This window comes from Vulpes lagopus, chromosome 21, assembly GCF_018345385.1.
Source record: "Vulpes lagopus strain Blue_001 chromosome 21, ASM1834538v1, whole genome shotgun sequence".
Taxonomy (NCBI): Eukaryota; Metazoa; Chordata; class Mammalia; order Carnivora; family Canidae; genus Vulpes; species Vulpes lagopus.
In genome coordinates this window covers 13,996,672-14,020,381 of record NC_054844.1, presented here as the reverse complement: position 1 = coordinate 14,020,381, position 23,710 = coordinate 13,996,672, and the positions used below count along the sequence as shown (strand labels likewise).

At 40.2% G+C, this 23,710-nt stretch overlaps 1 protein-coding gene across 1 annotated transcript; it reads left to right on the top strand.

The window, feature by feature from the left end:
* Nucleotides 1–6,973: 6,973 nt before the first annotated feature.
* Nucleotides 6,974–17,303, top strand: ART4 (ADP-ribosyltransferase 4 (inactive) (Dombrock blood group)). Its single transcript, XM_041736965.1, has 3 exons — nt 6,974–7,795; nt 9,796–10,504; nt 17,173–17,303. The coding sequence occupies exons 1-3, from the start codon at nt 7,610–7,612 to the stop codon at nt 17,262–17,264; spliced, it is 987 nt and encodes a 328-aa protein (XP_041592899.1). The 5' UTR covers nt 6,974–7,609; the 3' UTR covers nt 17,265–17,303.
* The last annotated feature ends 6,407 nt before the right edge of the window (nt 17,304–23,710 follow it).

Below are 23,710 nucleotides of genomic sequence, written 5' to 3'. Positions count from 1 at the left end.
GGTTATATATGCTAATTACCCTTTAAAACCATGGCTTCTTACAGAAAGAATAAAGAAAAATAACAATAATGATGATGATGAATGGATAAAAGAAAGAAAAAAGTTTAAAGAAAGGGAAAAAGAAGAAATAAGAGAATAAGAAAGAAAATAACAAAACCAAAAAATAAAAACAAAACAAGACAAATTTTTAAAATAAAAAATAATAAGTTAAATTAAAATATTTTTAAAAATTTAAAAGCCCACAAAAATTACAGTCTGTTTTTGCACAACAGGGTGGCTGAAGTAGACTTGTGTACCCAGATCTTACTAAGGTCTTTGCTTTGGTCTAGGCTTTTTAGGTGGGTGAGGAGAGAGAACTTTCCCACATTTCCTCAGTCCTCTTTTTTTTTTTTTAAGGTTTTATTTATTTATTCGTAAGAGACACAGAGAGAAGCAGAGACATAGGCAGAGAGAGAAGCAGGCTCTTTGTGGGGATCCCCATGCGGGACTTGATCCCAGGACCCCAGGATCACAACCTGAGCTGAAGGCAGATGCTCAACCACTGAGCCACCCAGTGTCCCCCCCTCCCCATCTCTTTTAAACCTCAGCCATCTTACTGTGCCTCAGTGCCACCAGGGCTGGTGTGGGCTTAAGGATTCTAGGCTTGCTGAGGTTACAAGCTCCTTGTGATGACTGGACTCACCAGTTATGGTGTCTGAACAGGCCTGTTAGTTCCTCCAGACCCTCCAATTATGGAATCTGAATCTGCGTTTGGTGGAAACCAAACACACCTGATGGTGTCCAGACCCTGCTCTGGTCTATGCTTTTAAGGTGGACGGAGAGAGAATTCCTGCAATTTCTGGATACTTCTAAACTGTGGCTTTTTTCTGTGTCCCAGCACAGCTAGGGCTGGTGTGGTCTGGTGGACCCTGGGCTTCTGAGGTTGCAAACTTTCTGTGCCAATCTGACCCACCAGTTTCCGGACGGGACCTACTAATTATGGCATCCCAACCGGGGCCTTATGATGTCCAGACCCAGGCTGGGCTTTTTAAGTGGCATAAGGAGAGTGTTCCAGTGTCTGCGTGCTTTTAAAATCTGGCTTCTTTTTCCGTGCCCCAGCATGGCTAGTGCTGATGTGGGCTGGTGGACCCTGGGCTCGCTGAAGTCCCAAGCTCACTGAGACAGCTGGACCTGCCCCTGACAGTATCCAGACCCTGCTCCCATCTAGGTGGAGTGAGAACAGAAACCATGTCCCTCTGACCAGGAAAGCTTTCTCGGAGCAGAATTCTAGCGCTGTCTCTTTTATAAGCTATTTGCTCTTTTAAACCAGGACTCTTATTTCCTGTGCCCCAGGACACAGGGATCTGTTCCCAGGCCCTCAGTACTGTCCCTCCACATTGTGTTTACACAAGAGTGGAGGTTCCCTTCGTCACTGTGCCTCCATTTCTCTTGCTTCAGTTTGCCATTCTCTCTACCTTTGGTTGCTCTGTATCTATTTAGTCAGCCCTCAGTTCTTCTCCAGAAGGAATGGTTCTATTAACAGGTATAATTTGGTGTGTGCCCTCAAGGGAGTAAGTTCAGAGTCTTTCTATATCATCATCCAGAACTTCCTAAAGGACATTAAAGCACCACCTCAGGGTGCCTGGGTGGCTCAGTGGGTGAATGTCTGCCTTTGGCTCAGGGCCTGATCCCCGCAGGGGTCCTGGGATCAAGTCCCACATCAGGCTCCCCCACAGGGAGCCTGATTCTCCCTCTGCCTATGTCTGCCTCTTTCTGTGTATCTCTCATGAATAAAGAAATAAAATCTTTAAAACTAATAATAATAAAGCACCACCTCATTAACATAACTCAGGGGTGGTTGAAAGAGTCTGGTTCTGAATAACAAAAGACATCCATTTTAGCCTTTTGGCTCTGGATCTATTTCAGGAACCAGAAAAGATGCCCCTAAAGGCTCTTAGTGCTTCAGAAATTACAAAGGTCTTAGGAGGTGTGTGCCATAAACCACAGACAAGAGCAAATACATATTTATTTTTCAATATCTCAATACCCTAGGAACACACAATGGAAGTGTTCTGTCCAGAATGTTGAGGAGGAAATTCACAGTGGGTAGATGATGAAAACAAAGCTTTCCCAACACTGAGGTCCTATACTAAAAAAAAAAAAAAAAAAAAAAAAGTGGAAATGAGAAAGATTAGATAACATGTTTCATAATGAAGCTATTGATCTAACAACTATTGTTACAAATATATTGAAATAATGGATGCAAACACACATCTCTCCTGCAATTTCCCTGCTAACAGTGTATGACTGGAGTCTAATCATCAGGAAATAATAGATAAGTTCCAAACAAGAGACATATACAAAATAACTGGCCTATAATTTTCAAAAATGCCAAGATCAAAAAGCAATATGGACACTGAGGAAATGCTCCAATTTAAAGAGACTAAAGAAACTTGACAACTAAATGCAAATGATGGTCCTGGAAAATAGAAAGAAAATTATAGGAATAGTTGATGAAATTTGTGTATGGACTATGCTTACAATAATAGTATTCTCTTTTTTTTTAAGATTTTATTTACTTATTCTTGAGAGACACAGAGAGAGGCAGAGACATAGGCAGAAGGAGAAACAGGCGTCCTGTGGGGGGCCTGGGATCACTCCCTGAGCCAAAAGCAGGTGCTCAACCACTGAGCCACTCAAGTGCCCCAGATAATAGTATTCTATAAATGTTAAATCTCTTGATATTGGTAATTGTATTGTGGTTATGTAAAAGAATGCCCTTGTTTTTAAGAAATAAATTCTGAGCTATTTGATGGTAAAGTGTGTTAAATTAGTGAAACAAGGAGGCCATTTGACTGAGATGGTTCTAATACCTTAGCAGTCTATTGTAAGCAAGCCAAAACCTAAGTGTGTGAAGACCTCAAATTTAAGAAATCAAAACCTAAAGGCAACCAATCACAAATAGCCAACGAGGCTTTCCCAAATGAAGCAAATGCTTAATCTGTAGCCAATCAAATAATGTCCTTGATTTGCTTCCCTTTTTTTTCTATAAAAATCTTGCCCCTAACTCATGTTGGTAAAACTCTCCTAATCACTTCTGTGCTGGTGCTGCCTGATTTGAATCTATTTTTGCCCAAAAAAACTATTTAAATTTTTAATATGCCTCATCTTTTCACAGGGACATGATGTCTGTAATTAGTTCTTGAGTGGTTTAGAAAAAAGAGCAAGAATGATAGATCAAGTACAGCAAAATTTAGAAATCTAAACATATGTGTTACCTAACATGGATACAGTATATGGGAGTTCCTTAGACATATGCATGTTCCTTATACAGACTTGCAACATTTCTGTAAGTTTAAATTTTTATCTAAATGAAAGTTAAAGACATTTGAAATGGAATTTTGCTCACTTTTGTAAGGGTATTGAGGGTAAAAAAGAACTGACAAGTTAAAATGTTAAAGCCACTCTGAATTACCAAATTTGGGGGGCTCTATCAAACTACCTTCCTTTGAATAACAAGGACTTTTGGCAGTAAAATATCCCCATTAAACTGACACGGGTCCAAAAGAGTTTAATAAGATCCAAACAGGAAATACTAAGTGCCATTTCAAAAAACTTTAGGCTGGCAGCAAAATATACAGTTCCCCCTGGACAAGACCTTCTAGCAATTACTTTAACCTATGCTCCAAAAGTAGTTTTAGAAAACTAGTCTAGGGGCACCTGGGTGGCTCAGTGGTTTAGCGTCTGTTTTTGGCTCAGGACGTAATCCCGGGGTCCTGGGATTAAGTCCTGCATCAGGCTCCCCACAGGAGCCTGCTTCTCCCTCGGCCTATGTCTCTGCCTCTCTTTCTCTCTCTCTCTGTGTCTCTCATGAATAAATAAGTAAAATCTTTAAAAAAAAAAAATAGAAAACTAGTCTATAATGTTTAGAAAATGGGCAAAACCTTTTCTTAAACAGCTGCCTATTTTAAAAATTAATAAAAATTGCCTTTCACTTTGTTGGATACCTATGAGTTGGTCTTCACAAATCTTTGTAGAGAAAAAGAGGAGCCAGCATGCCTTGAGAAGCTGCTGTCAGTGGCACTAGAAATTGAGGAAGAGAGAGGTAAAATACCTTGCCCAAGATCAAACATTAAGGACATGATAGATCTAGGAATTAAACCAAAGTGTCTCTCTCAAAAGCCTGTGTTTATTCACTAATCAATCTCCTTCTGAGCCAGTATGGTTCATGGATCCGTTCCATGATATTTCATAGAAGTATCTCCATGTCCCGTGGTGACAGCCCTATAAGAGTGATGCCATCTCCATTTTTACAAGTGAAGAAAATGCTACTGGGAACTAACATATTCAAATTCACAAAAACGAGGAAGACATGGAGGCAAAAAAACATCAACATAGTTATGTGCGATTTCAAAACCCATATCCCTTTTACTCATCAAGACAGCAAGAAATAGGGATGCTTGGGTGGCTCAGCAGTTTAGCATCTGCCTTTGGCTCAGGACCTGATCCTGGAGTCCCAGGATAGAATCCCACATCGGGCTCCTTGAATGGAGCCTGCTTCTCCTCCCTCTGCCTATGTCTCTGCCTCTCTTTCTGTGTCTCTCATGAATAAATAAATAAAATCTTACACACACACACACACACACACACACAGCAAGAAATAGATTACATTTGGAAAAATTTGGTATCATCAAGAAAGTGATAACTAAGTGAATCCCAAGCTCTAAATTAACTAATATTAAATTATCACATGGGAACTTCCCTAAAACAGCCGCCAAGGCAAAAGATGATTTTTTTAATAACTCTAAACATTGTCAGAAAATATTGTTTTCATTTTAATCCAAAAACGTACACACTCTCACGTATCAGACTTCTTGTCTTTCCCTATTCCATTTCATGATCAGTGTTCTCTCTTCCCTTCCTCCCTCCCTCCTTTCCGCCTTCTCTCTCTCTCTCTCTCTCTCTGGTTGTTTCTCTGCACTCCGTCTCTGTCTCTCTCTCTTTTTCTTCTTCTTTTTTTTTTTATTTTTATAAATTTATTTTTTATTGGTGTTCAATTTGCCAACATATAGAATAACACCCAGTGCTCATCCCATCAAGTGCCCACCTCAGCGTCCGGCACCCAGTCACCCCCAACTCCCGCTCACCTCCCCTTCCACCACCCAGAGTTTCCCAGAGTTACCTTCCCTTTCTTCTTTCCCTTCCTCTCTTCTTCCTCCTTGACATTCTGGACAGTTGTATAAAAAGGTTACAAAGGTGTCTGCTTCCCCCTAGTGGTATTGGTCTGGAAGTGGCAGTCACCATAGAAAATTCTGGACCTGGCAGTCACATTAGGAAAATAGCAAAACTTTACAGACAGTAATAAAATGACACTTTAGACTCCTCTAGAGTTTTTGGAGACAGGGGCCAACAGGATGAGAGGAAAGAACCTGTGTTCACAGACAGACTAGTTAACCTCACATGGCCTCAGGAAATGCACCTGTGACCAAGAAGTTAAACTATCTCCTTCTCACAGTTGTTTTGTGGATTGAGATAATATACTAAAGGGTCTTGAAGCACAGTACACTCCCACTAAAAGGTAACTATTATTTGCTTTTGACAGCTCTATAAGTTTAGGAAACTGAGGCTCAGCATGGCTTACTTAGTATCTTAAATTAACTCAGCCAGCGAGCTGCAGAACTAAGCCCATAATCCAAGTTTTCAGACTCTCTAGTGTTCATCCTCACACCTCAGTATCCCAAATTAACAGTTGATAATGAGGAATCTTAATAATTTTAAAAGTCTTAAGGGGATATTTTCCAACACTACCTGTGTTTTCCATTAAATCCAAAAAAATATGCATTTCAATGATCTGTGGTCATACCTTCCAGAATTACGTCTTAAAATTGTGAGAAGCACAGATTTGTGTCCAAAATATGTTCACAGATCCTTACCTATAATAGTGCAAAGTTCAAGTCAGGCTAAACATAAGATATTTATGCAACAAACCTTTGTACAAATAATGACAATTGTTTTTACTTATTTATATCATTTATTTCTCGGTGCCGGATGCTGTTGTAACAATTAGGAACAGATCAAAGCATTCAGTGAGGTAGGTGCTGTTCTGTTCTAGTCACTGATCAATCTGCTTCTGAGACAGATCCAGGGATCCACTCCATATTTCATTGCATGATAACACCTATGGTGGGATATTGTGCAACAGTGAAAAAAATCATGTTTTCAATAATTATTAAATTATATGGACGGGTGCTTACATTTAAAGTGTTAAGGTAGGGACGCTACATGGTTCAGTGGTTGAGCGTCTGCCTTTGGCTCAGGGCATGATCCGGGGATTGAGTCCCGCATTAGGCTCCCCTTAGGGAGCCTGTTTCTCCCTCTGCCTATAGCTCTGCTTCTGCCTCTCTCTGTGTGTCTCTCATAAATAAATAAAATCTTTTTAAAAATAAAATAATAAAATGTTAAGGAAAAGACAGTATGAAGAATTGCATACTGTATCATTTCAGTCTAAATGTGTGTGTGTGTGTGTGTGTGTGTGTAGTATCTAAATCTAAATAGTACTGTTCTCCAGGTTATAGATTATGAGTAATTTTGCGTCCTCTTTCATATTTTTCTGAATATTCTGAACTTTTGTAATGAGACAGAACTGCTGTGATCATCAGAAAATTTAGATGAAAAACTATTTTAGGGTGCTAAACAAAAAAACAGAATTTCTAAGAACAGGCTTTAGTTTCCCTTCACAGTTAAATAATGAATCGGGAAGTATAAATGGGAAAGATTTGCAAGAAAAACAATTACCCCAATGATGGGGAATGGAGGAAGGATGTTGAAACTAAAAGGGAAGTGCCTGAGGGAGGGTGTTTAAAGAACACATGTGTGGCATTAACTTAGCCTACTGGATCCTACTTTTGATTGATGTCAGCTGTTCAGAAGCTGTCTTCTGACAGTAGTTGGATTCACTATAGACTGAACTAGTGCGGACAGAGGGTGCGACACCTTCAAAAGAGAACACAGGGAAGACCTGTGACCCCAGAAGGTATAATTTCTGAATTGGAGAGTTTCAAAGTTACAATGGAAAAGCTGCAACAGGAGCCTTCTTTCTGACAGAAATCCAGAAGAGATGTGCTGCTTCCTACCAGCCCTCTCTGGCCAGGGCCTATCAGCAGCACCAAATGAGCGCGACAGAGGCCCACCTCTGAGATGGCATCTTCCCAGCCACTCGTGGGAGCCAATCATATCATCGCAATGGAAACCTGCAGCTCCAGATAATGTCACTTGGCCCCAAACACTGTACAGCGTGTGCCTTTCCTGTCTTCCTGAGAAAGTTGAGGTTGAGCTGCTGAGCCTGACCCTTGAAAAGCCTTTGGAATTCCTCCCGACACAGACTAGATAAGGGATTTATTTTTAATTGGAAATTTTAAGGCGTTTACTTTACCATCCCTTATTTGGTGCACAGATCTAGCTATTTCACGGAGATTTCAGCTCTGCCAATGAGCGGGAGCTGATACCTTTCCTCAGAAAAACTGGTTGGGGGTGGTCAGCAGAAGATTCAACAGGACATGAACAAGGGAAGTTCTTGCCTAGACCCACCCAGAGAAAACCCCAGAGAAGAGCGCTGAGCACTCATTTCATCATGAAGCTTCAAGAGCAGAGAAGTGCTTTTAACACAAACGAATACCGTCCAGTGCCCAACAGAAGCAGGAGGATTCTTCTCCCAACTCCTACTGCAGCCCCTGCTCTGAGGATCTGGCTTCTTCCCAGGCAGCTTCCTCTCTTGATGCTGTTCTCGGCCCTGCAGACACCCACCCGGAGTTCTGAGGTAGGGCACAACTGAGCTGATTTCTTCACTGTCCATGCTCCCCGGGGCACTTTCCTGGTGCCAACCTTTAAGTGACCTGTGGTCACTTGGGATCTGATTCCATTCAGATATTTTAACAAATAATGCTGAAGGGTGTTGAAGGATGATGAAGGGTGCTGTGGTAGTGAAGAGTAGTGAAGGGTGTTGAAAGCAATTATTAAAAATCATGGGATTCTTTGGAGTTTCTACATTTGGCATTATGGAAGCTAGAGGCATACTGTTACTTATATATTTTTTTAAGATTTTATTTATCTATTCATGAGAGACACAGAGAGAGAGGCAGAGACAAAGGCAAAGAGAGAAGCAGGATCCCTGCAGGAGCCCAATGTGGGACTCGATCCCAAACCCTGGGATCACGATCTGAGTTGAAGGCAGATGCTCAACCGCTGAGCCCCCCAGGCATCCCTATAATGTTCTTTTCTTGATTCTCCATAAAATTTAAGTAAAATACTGCTTCTGTATTTCAAATGATGCAAAATATAGTCTGTTTGCTTTAGATTGTTTCATATGGATCAACTCCAAAAGAAGTATTATCATTTAAAATTCTATATAATGAAAAATAACCAAATGTTGAGAGATAATAGAGTACATAATTGAGATCTCATAATATATTAAAGTTTTTAGAGCTCACAAGATTTAACAGCACATAATGAGATGGATTTTGTTTTGTTTGGGCTTAAATAGATTCTGTAGACCTATTTGTAAACCTTCTGTAAAGAGTTGGTGAAAATCATTTAAGCAGTCTTAAAAATCTCCATTTTAGACACAACTAGATGTCTTCTCATCATAAATAACAGTAAAAACACAAAAAGGTATGTTTCTGAGTTTCACCTGCAGCATCTTTGACATTGCCTGAATGGAATCTTATAAGAAGCGCTGTTCACTAGAAAAGCACTATTTCTTTGTCAAGAAGAAAACATCTTGGAATTTAGATAATTGAAAATATGGCTCTAAAAAATAGACTGATGATACTTAATGAGCTTGTATTCAAATCTCTAACTTCAATTTAATCTGGGCTAGATATTGACAAGTAGAATTCAATTGACTACCCATGGGAAAATGTCTTTTTCCCAATCCTGGGTTCTAAGAAAAAGGATGGTCCTAGGCACACCTCTCCTAACCACTATACCACTCCCCTGGTGGTTGGCAAGTTTAGTTTACTGGGAACATCAGGAACAATAACTGGGCATTCTGACTTTGACTCTGCTCTTCATCCTCCTGGGAGTTAGGCACATGCCAAAGGGCCTGAGCCCTGTGTTCCTCATGACAAGAATCTTACCTTTGGGCAGGCCACAATCCAACACTGTCTGCAGCTCAGTGGGCAAGTTTGCCTTGTTCCAGGGTTTACTCTTAACGAATCTTGCCATCAGACGTAAATATGTGTGCCCCAGCAATTCAGTAGTAAAGATGATATTTTAAATTTCATACATATACTCTTTTCCCCCAATTTTTTCAGATCCAGGTCAGAAGAGAGAGCTGTTATTTACTGGGGACCCCTTGGGAGAACCCAACATTACTCATCACTGAAGCTTTTTCTTAAATATGGTTCAGAGACTTAATATAGATTTTAGGTATTCAAAAAAGAGATATTTCTTAACACCCATGAGAGAATATGAAAGGGGTCAGCAGGGAAAAAGAAAGTATACATAAACTTCTAGATGATCATTTGTTTTCTTCAAAGCACTATGCAAAAATACTGTTTTTGTTTATACAAGAAGGTCACACCCTCCCTGGGAAGGTGAGGGGTTTTTTAAGCTTCTAGTAATATTTATCAAACCAAATTCAATCTCTGGCACAAGTCACTGATCCAGGAGGTATTAGGGCAGTGTAATGATTATGAGTGAAACTTCAGCAAATAAATTTTGAGGAAAAGACTCGGCTTTATGGAAAATAGACAGCAAGCCACCACAGCCTACCATCTGATCTGAAAAGCTATAATGAAGATTTTTCCTTTCCTATAGGTTGCAGTTAACATCGACTTTGACTTGACACCAGATTCCTTTGATGATCAGTACCAAGGCTGCAGCCCACAGGTCATGGAGAAGCTAAATCAAGGGGATTATTTTGCAAAAGAACTAAAAGCACATAGAAATTACTCTAGGATCTGGGCAAACGCCCACTTAACCTGGTTGAACAGAGCAGCAGATCTCCCCAGGAGCATGAATATTACACATGCTGTGGCCATCCTGGCTTATACATCAAACAACATTGTCCGCACAGATTTTACTAGAGCCATGGCCACTGCTGGCAGGTCCCCACAGCAGTATAAACACTCATTCCATTTCAAATACCTCCACTACTACCTGACTTCAGCAGTCCAGCTGCTAAGGGAAGAAATGATCCTGACGAATGACTCTTCATGTTATGAGGTACATCATGAGATGAAGGGTAACTATTTGAAAGCCAACAGAGGGGCCACCATCCGATTTGGCCAGTTCCTCTCCACTTCCCTCCTACAAGAAGAGGCACAGAAGGTTGGGAACCAAACTCTACTCACCATATTTACCTGCCTGGGAGTGCCTGTACAAGAATTCTCTCTCAGGAAGGAAGTCCTGGTCCCTCCCTACGAGGTGTTCAAAGTTGTAAATATGAGCTACCACCCTCAAGGAAATTGGTTGCAATTGCAGTCAGCTGGGAACCTGAGCACATACAACTGTCAGCTGCTAAAAGGTATTATGTTATTGTTCTAAATCAAATCTACTTGTGTCAGGATCCCAGAACACCAGTCTTTTTAAAAAGTTATTTTTCTGAGTGGGCCTGTGGGGGAAAATTGACCTTCAGGAATGGCAGAACTGACAGATTAGAAACCTGTCTTATTTCTTTTCCCTCCCCTTCTTTCTCAACTATCTCTAGAAAAACTGTGCTTCTTCAATGACACTAATATGTGGAGACTTCTAGACACAGAGAGTAAACCTCTACTGAAAAAGATAGCACATAAAAATATAGCATTATTACCTTCACCCTCAAACTCATTTTGGTTTTGGGGGGTTTTTTTGTTTTGTTTTGGGGGGGTTGTTTTCGTTTTTGTCATGGTCACTACAGGAATACGGAGTGCTAAGAGTAAAGCAGGAGGCATGATTTATTCATTCACTCTTATCTATTGCTCATCTTCAATGTTCCAAGCACTGGGATGCGAGGCCCCAGGCAATATGAAATGAATAAAGCAAAATCACTGTCGTAGGCGGATTTTAAGTCTACTGAGACATAGAAATATGAGCAAATGTCCACACTCAAAAGCACTAAGCAATACACCAGATGTTTAAGCAATGGTTGTGGCTTCTCAGTGCTGGAAGCTACTCATTCTCTCTGGAGAAAGTGAGAAAGTCTTAATGATAGAGGACCACATGGGACTTGAAGAAGGAATGGGACAGGGTTGTAAAAGAAGAGAGGAAACGTCATTTTAAGCAGAAAACAACATACGCTGAATCAAAGAGATTTCAAACAGCCAGTGTCTTTAGGGAATCTGCACAATAGGATGTATAGGACACAGGAAGAGACTAGGAATGGAAAAGGAATAGGGGATCGATTGGGGTGGGGAGACTTCTGATGGGCCTAATGGTTAAAATTATTGTGTTCTATACTAAGGGCTTTCTAACTTCATGCTAGAGGTAATGAGAAGTCATTGGAGGAGTGGAGCATCAATTATATCAGTATTTTAGCAAGAGTTCTGACAATATTGTGAAAAATGAACTGAAGCAGGAGAAACTGGAGATATCACAAAACAAAAAAATATTGTTCAGATCTTTTTTAGAAAAATATGTGGCTAACTCCATTCCATCTCTGTATGATGCCAGCCACAGTCCCTGCACAAAATGGTAGTTCTGTGGCAAGTGCTATGCCCTGTTTGATTTATAAGGAAGATCGTCCTTATCCACATGTGCACTTGTTCACACTCACACTTAACTGCAGTGTCTACCTTTGAAATATCCCCAATCTTTCTCTATTCCATCATGATTGCTACTGTTAGTAATTCAAGCTATCAGCATTTCTTAGCATTTGGGGGCTGCAGTGTAACAAAGATCCTAAAACAGGCATCCACATTGAGGTCTTAGGCTTGCTTACTCTGGCCTATCTGCAAACACAAACCAGGGAAGAGGTGACCTATCAACACTTTTATCTCCTCCTGCCTGGCCTTGGAAGTGTGACAGGCAGCAATATGAGCGAACTCAGTCTGTTCCATGGAACCAAGAGATTAGTGTTTGCAGAGGAGAATGAAAACCTAGAGTATAAAGCAAACAATGAGATTCTGATAATAAATAAGGACAATCATAGCTACTTTCCAGGGTTCTCTGGAACTACACTTGACTAAGGCACTGTTGCTTTATTCTCATCATGATGAAGTTGAGAGAGAAAATTTTTTTCTCTAGGTCAATTCAATGAGCACAGTAAAATACATTAAGTAAAAAGTTGTAGAACATTTACATCAAAGAGGAGGAAAAAAGAGTATGTAATAGAAACTATTACCCATATTCTCTACTCTGTAAGTCTCAAAGAAAACTATTTCAAGACCCTCCCCCACCAAACTAATGATCTTTGCTTTCCTGTCAGGAAGCTGCTCAAACACAACTTTGAGGTAAGGCTTAGTTGGAGCAGCCATGCACATTGCTAGACCTTGGAATCTTGGTTGGTCTTGACTGGATATTTGAAATCACAAATCATACGTGAGGGAATCAGTAATCTTTTGTTGCTCTGTAAGCTCTCTGTGGGCAGGGACATGACTACATAGTATTTAAGGGTTTGGCTTGGAATCCAGGCAATTTGACTCCAGATCCACTCTTTCTGGATTGCTATCCAACTTGTACCATTTTTTAGCTGTGTTCTCAGTCCAGTTGCTTAAACTCCCTATGTTTCTTTGACGATGTAAGGAGCATCATGATAGAGCCCCACAGGGTTCTTGTGAAAATTTAAAAAATAAACAAAATACTAAATTCCTTCTACGTGACCTACCATGTAATAAATGGCAAATAAGTGTCTTAACTGACAAGTAACACTCTACCTATCCCACCATCCTGGAGCAGTATTGGATTGATCCATACATGAAAAATGGGAGGAGGGAGGTGGTGTTTTTCTTTTCTGGGAGTCCTTCATTGGGAGGGAGTAAGAGCAGTGGACTCTTTCCAGACCTGTTTTTCTAGATAACTCTTATTGCACCGACATCAACCTCAGTTTAGAGATTCACAAATGGTCCCTAGGAGGCTGTCTCTTATCCCTTCAATTTTTTTCCCATGCAAAAGCCACAAGCTATTTTAACATCTCAAAAGATCCCTCTGAGTCAGTGACTTGTTTCCTTTCCTGTTCCCTCTTAATCTGACAAATATCATACTTAAAAGACAACATGAAGACCTTTAAAATTGGTCAGCCAGGATACCGTAATTCTCCCAATGAAAAGACAATAGGTCCAAGAGTACAGTTTCCCCGTCCTTTGATTTGTTTCAAAATTGTTTCTGTTAACTTGTAACTACAGTTCTCAAGTTCAAAGAGTACTCAGGAATCTGTCAACCTCAGAATCAAAAGGTCAAATTGGTAGCATAAAATATTTAAGCAAGTCCATTTGCAAAAGAAAAATTAAGAGATTCTAAACTAACAGCTCTCCCTTCTAATTCTTCTCTCACCCCTCTTGTGGCCTATAGTGGTTACCATAGAAACAGATGTTTTCATGCCCATTGAAAGACTCAAAATATGTTATTTTAGCTATTTGTCCTTAAATGTTGCTTTGTTCAGGAAAATAATCCATGCCAAAAATCTACAAACACACAAATACATACTCTGTTCTGTACCATTGGATTCACAAAGAAGGATTTATTTGTTAAAATGTTTCACATAATCAAAATTCTTAAGCATGTTTCTAGAAAAAATACAGTCAACTTTTGTAGTAAGCCTGGTTTTACATACTAACTTTACCAGTTACTAACAGTGAGAACACGGGCAAATGGCTTAGTCTCTGTGTGCCTCTATTATGTGTAACATAGGGAGGAAAATCTAATGAAAATCTATCTTAAAGGATTCTGGTGAGTATAAAATGACTTATGCGTGTTAAAGCTCTTAGAACAGACTCTGACACTAGTAAGTACTCAAAATTTCCCTAAGCTACTACTACTGTCACATATGATTTACTTTATTAACTTCCTGTTCTTGTTTTCTTTTACTCTGGGTTTTATCTCAAACTAGTTTTCCCTATTTGTACCATCACATTAGCCTTGAAATTGAGTGTCTATCTGAGCTGCATGGATGAAAGAATGAGTAATTGAGGGGCACCTGGATGGCTTACTTGGTTAAGCATCTGCCTTCAGCTCAGGTCATGATCCTGAGGTCCTGGGATTGAGCCTCAGTCAGGCTCACGCTCTCTCTCTCTCTCTCTCTCTCTCTCAAATAATAAAAAAAAAAATTTAAAGAAGGAAGGAAAAAAAGAAAGAGAAAAAGGAGAGAAGGAGGGAAGAAAGGGAGGAAGGAAGGAAGGGAGGGAGGGAGGAGGGGAGGGAGGAAGGGAGGAGGGAAGGGTGGAAAGAGAATAGATTTTGGAGCCAGGAAGGGCTGGGCATATATGTTAGTAGCTATGTGACCTTGTGTAAATGACAACCTCTGAGCCTGTTTCTTCATTTATAAAATGGGGGCAAAAAGAACATTGTGCAAGTACTTGGCGTCCACCCTCTCAAACATAATTGAAAAACCCTGGGAGGGACACCTGGGTGGCTCACTGGTTGGGCGCCTGCCTTTGGCTCAGGTCGTGATCCCGGGATCCAGGATCGAGTCCCACATCCTTCGAGGCGCCTGCTTCTCCCTCTGCCTGTGTTTCTGCCTCTCTCTCTCTCAGCCTGTGTCTCATGAATAAATGAAGAAAGAAAGAAAGAAAGAAAGAAAGAAAGAAAGAAAGAAAGAAAGAAAGAAAGAAAAGAAAGAAAAAAGAAAAGAAAGAAGACCGACCCTGGGAAAGCACTTTGCATGTGGAAGTGGGATAATAGTTTCATGGCACAAATGTGTGCTTCACTGGTATTGACAGGCAAGAAAAAAACAAAGAAGAGACAGAAGAAACAATGCTTATCATTGTTTGAGTGCCAAATTTTTCATAGATAACTCTCTAAAAAAAAATAACACTTGTTAATCTCCACATTCTGACAGAAAGAGGCTATAGATAGCATTTCCCTCCAAATATCAGATTAACTAGATATACTGCATATAAATTTTAGCTTCTGCTTTTCTTCAAGGGGTTGACTGTTTCTTTCTGAATAATCCAATATAATTCACAGATTCAGAGTTCATGAAATACAAGGTATAATAATTATGTATTTCTCCCCAAACTGTATACCCTAAGGCAGAGATAACCAAATTTATGTTATAATCCACCAAAAATAAATGATACTTATGTAGCAAATTTCATTCACAGAAGGTTTTCACACACATTATCTGTTTGATTCTTACAACTACCCTGTACATTGGTTATTGACCCTACTACACTGATTTGAATACTGAGGTTGAGAGAGGTTACATGGTTTGTGTGAGATTATTCAGCTTATAAATAGACAAAAGCTTAGAAATATGTATGCACTATTAATTTTCCTTGTCTACTCTTATTGGTAAAAATGAGATTTTAAATATTGTTTATATATATAGAATTCCAAGAAATTTCGGAAAACACAAGGGATTTTATGTATTATTATGTGAAAACAATGGGAAAATACTTCTCTGTCATCTCATCATCCTATTGAACAATATGTTCAAATGTTGAGGCAATCACAGAGTTGAAGTTTTCCTAAATCAAACATCTTTTCTATCCTAAATAGTCACTGAAGGCTGGTTGAAAAGGAGATCCCACTCACTATTTAGAGCATTTTCTAAAGGTTTCCATCTTCCATCTCATTCTATATCCTCATCCCAGCATATTGCCAATCAGTAGTTTCTTGTATTTATTTTGCTTTCATCAGCCATACCCTAACTGGTTGCCAGTCTTCTCCATCTTTCCATGAAGAGCATGTAAGTATAGGAAGTACACACACACACACACACACACACACACACACACACACACCAAGCAGGATTGTATGAATACTTTTTGCCCACTTTGTAATTTTTTTAAGATTTTATTTATTCATTCATGAGAGACACAGAGAGAGAGAGAGAGGCAGAGACATGGGCAGAGGGAGAAGCAGGCTCCATGCAAGGAGCCCTATGTGGGACTTGATCTGGATCCTGGGATCATGCCCTGAGCCAAAGGCAGATACTCAACCGCTGAGCCACCCAGGCATCCCATCCCACTTTGTAATAAAAAAAAAAAAGAAAGAAAGAAAGAAAGAAAGAAAGAAAGAAAGAAAGCAAGCAAGCCTATGTGTGGACATGCCATATATGGAGAAACAATACTGTGGCTAAAAAGATAGAGTTGAGCCAGACTGCCTGAGTTGGAATGCTGCCTTCACTACATACCATATGTGAGATGTTTGGTTAAGTTTCTCCACAAATCAAAATGTCACCTTTTGATCAGCGGAAAATAAGGAGAATAAGAATAAATACCTCATAGATATCCTGTGAGGATCAAGTGAGTTAATTGATAGCATTGCTTAAAACAGACCACAGCACAGAACAAGTTGCTAATCAATGTTAGCTTTCATAATGGTGATGAAGATGATGGTAATTAAAATGGGGATACTGGTGATGGTGATGGTGTTGCTGCTGACAATAAAGACGGAAAATCAGGAGATCTCACACACTAAAGAAGAGATGGGTCACCTGGGGTAAATCTATGAACTTCTTGGTGCTGTTCCATTACCTGTAAAATAAACAAGCTGAGTTCTGTTAGTTAGAAAACAATCTACGAGGATACTTTTTTTTAAAGCAGCTAACTGGGGATCCCTGGGTGGCGCAGTGGTTTGGCGCCTGCCTTTGGGCCAGGGCGCGATCCTGGAGACCCCGGATTGAGTCCCACGTCGGGCTCCTGGTGCCTGCTTCTCCCTCTGCCTCTCTCTCTCTCTCTCTCTGTGTGTGACTATCATAAAAAATAAATAAATAAAGCAGCTAACTGCAAATATTTGTATTAGGAGTTTTCTACATTAAAAAATGAATCAAAGGACAAATTAGATAGTTTTTTTGGAGTTTTTAAGATTTTATTTATTTATTTGAGAGGAAGAATAAGAGACAGAATGAGGAGGGGGGAGGCAGGAGGGAAAAGCAGAGCCCCCTGCTGATCAGGGAACCTGATGTGGGGCTTGTCCCAGGAGGAATCATGACCTGAGCTGAAGTCAGATGCTTCACCAACTGAGCAACCCAGGTGCACCAAGGTAGTTTTTCAAAAAACAAAAACAAAAAAGTCTGCTACCTAAAAGATCTCTAACTTTGTTTTGTTTTTACAGGTTCCGGCAAAAAGTACAATCCTGCTCCTATGGTTATTGCTTGTCTCTCCTTTTTGACCAGTGTTGTCATCTCTTCCAAAAGTGGAGTATAAATGAAACTTGTGGTTTTGCTTTTGCTGTGCCCTTTTGCTTGATGCCAGCCAGCGCACCCTGAATACCCTTGGGGACTCACTCTGCCTGGTTATCAACTGATATAGTGCTGGCTCAGCCTACTGCCTGTGAGTGGACCTAGAACTCAGTGTATTTCTTCTTCATGGACACAGATTTATCCTGGGATAGAAAAGGACCCAATCAAAGCTGGTGAGATACAGTCATGGTAATTTTTTGGAATTCAGATTGGGAATGGGGTGGGGGCCTTTTTACTGAATGAAGATTAATGAAAGCAGAGTATGAGTCTACAGTTGCTGGCAGCTATCTTGCCACCAGTAGGGGAAACTCTATCTCCTTGAGAATAGAGTGAACACAATGAAGGAAGAACTAAAAAATGATGGGGATCCCTGGGTAGCGCAGCGGTTTAGCACCTGCCTTTGGCCCAGGGCACGATCCTGGAGACCCGGGATCGAATCCCACATCGGGCTCCCAGTGCATGGAGCCTGCTTCTCCCTCTGCCTGTGTCTCTGCCTCTCTCTCTCTCTCTCTGTGTGTGACTATCATAAATAAATAAAAATTTAAAAAAAGAACTAAAAAATGAAAAGAAACAGTTCTGATAAGAATATATGAGCCCCTAGATCCAACTATGCCTGAGTCAGAATCCTGGGCTTTTTTTATTACATAAATCAATAAATTGTATATTTTCATAAGTAATTTGAATTAAATTTCCTATCTCAAGTGATCAAAGGACTTTTTGGAGTTATGAATACAAGGATTCTCCATTATTTTTATTAGCCATCCTAAATGGGAACAAATTGAGAAGCTTGAGTTCGAAAGCACAGAACAAATTCTTCATCAAATGGAAAAGCTTTGAAACCCAGAGAAATAATTAAAGCAAATTTTTTTCAGAGATTTTTTAATCAGCATTCAAAGCCAAGCCAGTGTAGTCTCAAATAGGAGGAAATATGAAAACTTGAGAAATAAAAGGGAAAGTTAATCAAAGATGTTAGTGAAATCTCATTCACTGGCAGTAATGGGATGCCACACCTACTTCTACAGTATTACAAAATTTAGAATTTAAATTCATATGTTAATTTACAGAGGGACTTTATGGCAAATTGGATTTTAAGTCATCTTCAAAACTTTAGGTACATTTATTAGGAAAGCACATGGATGTGTGTGGATTTAAAGGAGAAGATATGGAAGAAAAAAATCTGTACATAGCCAGACTATGTACAAATTCAAATTAGAATTTGAATTCTAATTCAAAGATATATCAAGTCCCCACTATGTGACAACAATTAAACAAAAGGAAGTATAAATCACCAAACCTCACAGCTGGGAATATTCTCTTACTGCCCTCAGGGGGTGACGGGGGTTGTTCTCCTGATTTCCAAAGACCCTGGTATTGGGCTAAATGGAGTAAAGGGGGAGACTAGCTCTATCCTTTGAGTTATGAAAGTCTATGCTACTTAGCCCCCCTGAGATTTGAGTAATAAACAATGAAAGTGAAATCAGTTCATCTGACCCCAGTAGGAATGTCTAAAGGGATGGTGTCTTGACAGAAGAGACACAATAGAGAGCTGCATAAAATCACCCAGTAGAGAATTTAGGCATCTAGTACTGTCATTCTTTACATGGCATTTTGAGAACAGGGCCAAGGGCATCTCTATCATCTAGCTTACATTGGCCTCTACACCAAATAAGGCAAGCATATAATTTCCATAGACACAGTTTACATGATTTATTGCCCAGGGACCTTGGCAAGTTAGTGGCTCCTGAGTAGAGAATTCTGTGGGCCTGGTTCTGGGAACAAGCTTTGCTCTGAGCCTTAGTGAGGCAGAGAAAAGCCTCCCAACATCTTGCATATTTTGTTTCTGTGCCATATAAATGCACTTATTGAGCCAGACTATGTACAAAACATTTTGGGGATTAAATGTTGAATATAATATGCCAGATCTTCCGAGAGTTTATAGTCTCTTGGGAGAAATTAAGAGCACAAACAAGTCACGGAGGAATACCAAAAGAAAGGGGCAAGTCAAGTTTTCTGTTCACAAGAGTTCAAGAGAGAAACTCCTGAGGCAAGGGAAGAACCAATGAGGCTTCAGGAAGAGGCAGCATTTGAGCAAGGCCTTGGGACACTGAGGTGGGAGCGAGAGACGAGAGGAAGAAGACAGTGAGTGTAGGTATGTGTCAAACGCTTAGAGCCAAAATGCATTCAAATAGTAAGTACTTCAAATTTAGAGAAAAGTGAGATCCCACTGTCCTATGGTTGGAAACAGCTTTCTATGGGAAATGAGGCTCAAGGGAAGGCTTCAGAGGGAAAAGAGAGAGCTGAGTAGAAAGGAGACAGAGGATATAGGAATGATCAGTGTACATAAGGGTCAGGAAATAGGTGTGAGAGAGTGAAGCTGTAATGTGGACTGGAGAGGAAATTGCCACCCAAGCCAAAAAGTCAGCCTAATGCATTGGATCTTCATGAGAAATCCATTTTCTGAGTAAGACAATCTAGATAAATGACTCTTACAGCCACAGCATCAGTTTCCCTTAAGAACTTGTTAGAAATGTGAACTCTCGAGCCTGATCCCAAATCCGTAGAATCAGAAACCCAGGGCCTGTGTTTAAGAAGCCCTTCAGGCTTATGACTTATGGGATTATGATCCATAAAGGAATAACCAGGTTTTTGAAAAGATAACTTAATTCTTCCTCCTGCTGCTGCTTTATAGGGCAAATCTCCAGAGATAGAAGTTATTCTCTTGAGTGGTATAGATTTGTGGGTTGAGGATGAATATGCATATTTTACATTCCCTCAATCTCTCCCTATAGTCCTAAATTTTTGTGCAAGTAGCCAGTGAAATGGACATTTATTTAAATCAATTCAAAGTTCATGAAATCTTAGGAGATGAGTTTCAAAAAAAAATTCACTGTAATTTCTTCTTTTAGTCTGAGATATCTTTGAAGATAAAATGGATAAATTCACATGGATTGCTAAAAGGGCTGACACTATAAAGTTGCATAGTATTTATCTCCTATAGTAACTTTTATTAATGCTTCTCCCTTCTTGTGCACACGAAAAAATAATCTGGCTTCACTTGTTTTATTTTTATCTTTATGATTCAATGTTCTTTTTTTAAAAAAGATTTTATTTATTTATTCATAAGAGACACAGAGAGAGAGGCAGAGACACAGGCAGAGGGAGAAGCAGGCTCCATGCAGGGAGCCCGATGCGGGACTCGATTCCAGGACTCCGGGATCAGGCCCTGAGCCAAAGGCAGATGCTCAACCACTGAGCCACTCAGGTGTCCCTTTGATTCAGTGTTCTAATATGCCTATCTGATTGTCCCAAAGTTCCCTATTTGCTCTCACTTTAAAAAATAATAAATCCACTGAAAGAAAATTCCTATAGAGCTTGATTTTGCTTAGAGAGCCAGGACTCTTGGCCTGAGTTGTCCAATGATCTGAATCAAATTGAATTATAGTTTATGAACCAGATCTTCATTTGGTAAAATTGAACATTTATTGAGCTAGATGATTTCAGAGATGCCAACATGTACCAAACATTGGCAAGTGATAGAACATGGGAAAAAAAGGTATTACAAGCATTACAGGACTCCCTCACTGGCTTCCTTATCTTCTTGTAGTAAATACCCATGTGTGGGATCCCTGGGTGGCGCAGCGGTTTGGCGCCTGCCTTTGGCCCGGGGCGCGATCCTGGAGACCCGGGATCGAATCCCACGTCGGGCTCCCGGTGCGTGGAGCCTGCTTCTCCCTCTGCCTGTGTCTCTGCCTCTCTCTCTCTCTCTGTGTGTGACTGTCGTAAATAGATAAAGATTAAAAAAAAAAAAATTTAAAAAAAAAAAAAATACCCATGTGTTTTTTGTTTTGCTTTATGGCAGTTCACTTTTTCTTCCTCACTTATGCTTCATTCAAGTAGTGAGGTCACACTGTGCTCGCGGAGGAGGAATGAAACTAGATAGAAAGTAGAAACTAGTGAGTCTTCCCCCAGGTTGCTTTTCAAAACCTGAAGGAATTGAGAGCAATGAGAAGAACCCAAAATAAAGAATCTGAAAGACACATGCAATAAGAGTAATAGGTTTGAGAAGAGTGCATCCCCCCCCCCCAAGCCCCCAGTATACCCACCGGCTGGAAGCAACGGCAGAGAGGCAGTCATCAGAGTGGGCAGATTAGAAGTCCTTGGTGATGAGACAAGGCCTTTGAGAGGCCCTGTCAGTGATGGCCAGCTTCACAGGAGCCACCTGCCTCTGAAAACCCCTGCTGTGACTGAAGTATGCATGGCCCTTCCTAACCTCACAGGGCTATACTAGCTGCCATTCCCATTGACGTGTGGTGAAGACCCCCCCACTTGAACTGCCACTAGTCATGCTTCCTGTCATTTCATAGGAAGACTCTGCCCAGGACTATTCCTGGCCCTTGTCCCATTCATTTCCAGATGACTCCCCCAGCTGTTGCAATATCCCTGGACAGTCTGACGACCAAGAGCAGGCAAGTGAGGACCTGAATACACACAGGTTCAGAGAAAGTAACAAAGCGAGAGCTCCACCTCCCTTCTCCCACTTATATAGGTTTATTTTTGAGGACAGAGTAGCAAATGAATCAGAGCTCAAGAATGTCCTCAAAATAAGCCCTCTAGAGGATCACCTGGGTGGCTCAGTGGTTGAGCATCTGCCTTCGGCTCAGAACGTGATCCTGTGGTCCTGGGATCGAGTCCTACATCAGGACTATGTCTGCCTGTGTCTCTGCCTTTCTCTCCATGTCTCTTATGAATAAATAAATACAATCTTAAAAAAAATAATAAGCCATCTACTAATGGATACCTATTTCAAATGCTCAAGGTTTCAGCTTTGGAGCTGAGAGATAATGTAGAGTTCACGTCTTGAAACTCATCCTTTTCTCAAGCCCTCTAAGTCCTGAAACTTTCAAATCCCCTTGGCTCTTGCCACAGGACATTCTGAAGGTCTTCCTGTTTAGAGGGTACGGAAGAGATTCCTAATTCAAAATTACAGTGGTGATTCCAATGACAGCCTTGGCTTTGGGAGCTGAGCTCCTAACTCAGGCTAGCAAAAATGCAACTTCAAAGTATCCACAACTGAGGAGGTCATGGTGGCAACCTTGGTGGATGTGACTGCATCGCAGACTTAAAAGTACAGAAACAGAGTGTCTTCTTCCCCAACTCCATCAAATGCTCACAGTTTTTTTTTTCTCTTTCAGTTTTTCATATTTCAGCCTAGTTTTTAAGTGTAGGGAAGTATGTTTTATTTGTAGGAGGAGAAAATGAGATTTCAAACTTGAGATGAGAACATGTTTGAATGAGGACAAACCTTAGGTATTCTCAGAAGAAAAATTCCAAGAAAGAACTAGTTATTCATTGCTTTTTTTAAAATTCTCAACAAAGTTCCTGTTAGGTATCATGTAGAATAGGGCCGTCTTGAAAGCATACACTCTTTCCCATGGATAAGGGCCAAAGACTTTCTGGTAGGCAAGGGATTTGTCTAACCTTCCTTCCCCAATACAAGCACATCTCAGAAATCCTACTTCTATGAGTGTTACAGTGTTTTCTTTGTGAAAGGTTAGAGCACCTCCATTTTTGAAACTCCAATAGCTCCTAATTATAAGACCTCAATAGGAGACAGACAAGAATAAATCATTTGCCCTGGTCTTATCCAAGTAAGAAAACTATTACTCTTCATTGATTGTTCTTATTTACTCGTGGATAAGTCATACCAAAAGAATCTAGTGATGGCTTATGATAGGTAAGGCACTGATGATACACAGATTGGTATATGAGTGACAAAAATGCAGAAGGTAGGGGCACCTGGGTGGCTCAGTTGGTTAAGCATCTGCCTTCAGCTCAGGTCATGATCTCAGGGTCCTGGGATTGAGCCCCACAGCAGGCTCCCTGCTCAGTAGGGAGTCTGCTTCTGCCCATGCCACTACCCCTGCTCATTCTTTCTCTCTCTCTCAATTAAATAAAATCTTTTTTAAAATGCAGAAAATTACTTTATATGTTTCCTGTGCCTGAACAGTAGTTTCTGCCAGATTATCTAATGATAATGTTTACATTTACCTGGACTTCTCACTGTAGTATCTAGAAATAGGACTACTAAGAGTAGAAATTAGTTTAGGGTTATTTTAATTATGCTTTAAGATGATATGTAATGTTTAGAGACATCCTCAAATGTAATACATTTCCTTGATGTTCTGAACAATATGTTATTTTTAGTAACTGCCATTTCAAGTAGATTTTCTTTGATTATTTTTATTTGAATAAAGCAAAACTTGAGGTAAATGGTCTACTGGGTGACTACTCTTTGTACTTCTGTCCTAACATAACTCATTTGTGGCATCAAAGGTCTTAAAACATACTCCAAATATTCACAGGATACGAAATGATTTTCTGATAGAAATGAGCAGTTCTGTTGCACTCCTA

Coding starts and splice junctions, on each gene's coding strand:
- ART4 (XM_041736965.1), top strand. CDS start 7,610: ATGAAGCTTCAAGAGCAGAGAAGTGCTTTTAACACAAACGAATACCGT. Junction 7,796..9,795: donor CACCCACCCGGAGTTCTGAG/GTAGGGCACAAC, acceptor CCTTTCCTATAG/GTTGCAGTTAACATCGACTT. Junction 10,505..17,172: donor CAACTGTCAGCTGCTAAAAG/GTATTATGTTAT, acceptor TTGTTTTTACAG/GTTCCGGCAAAAAGTACAAT.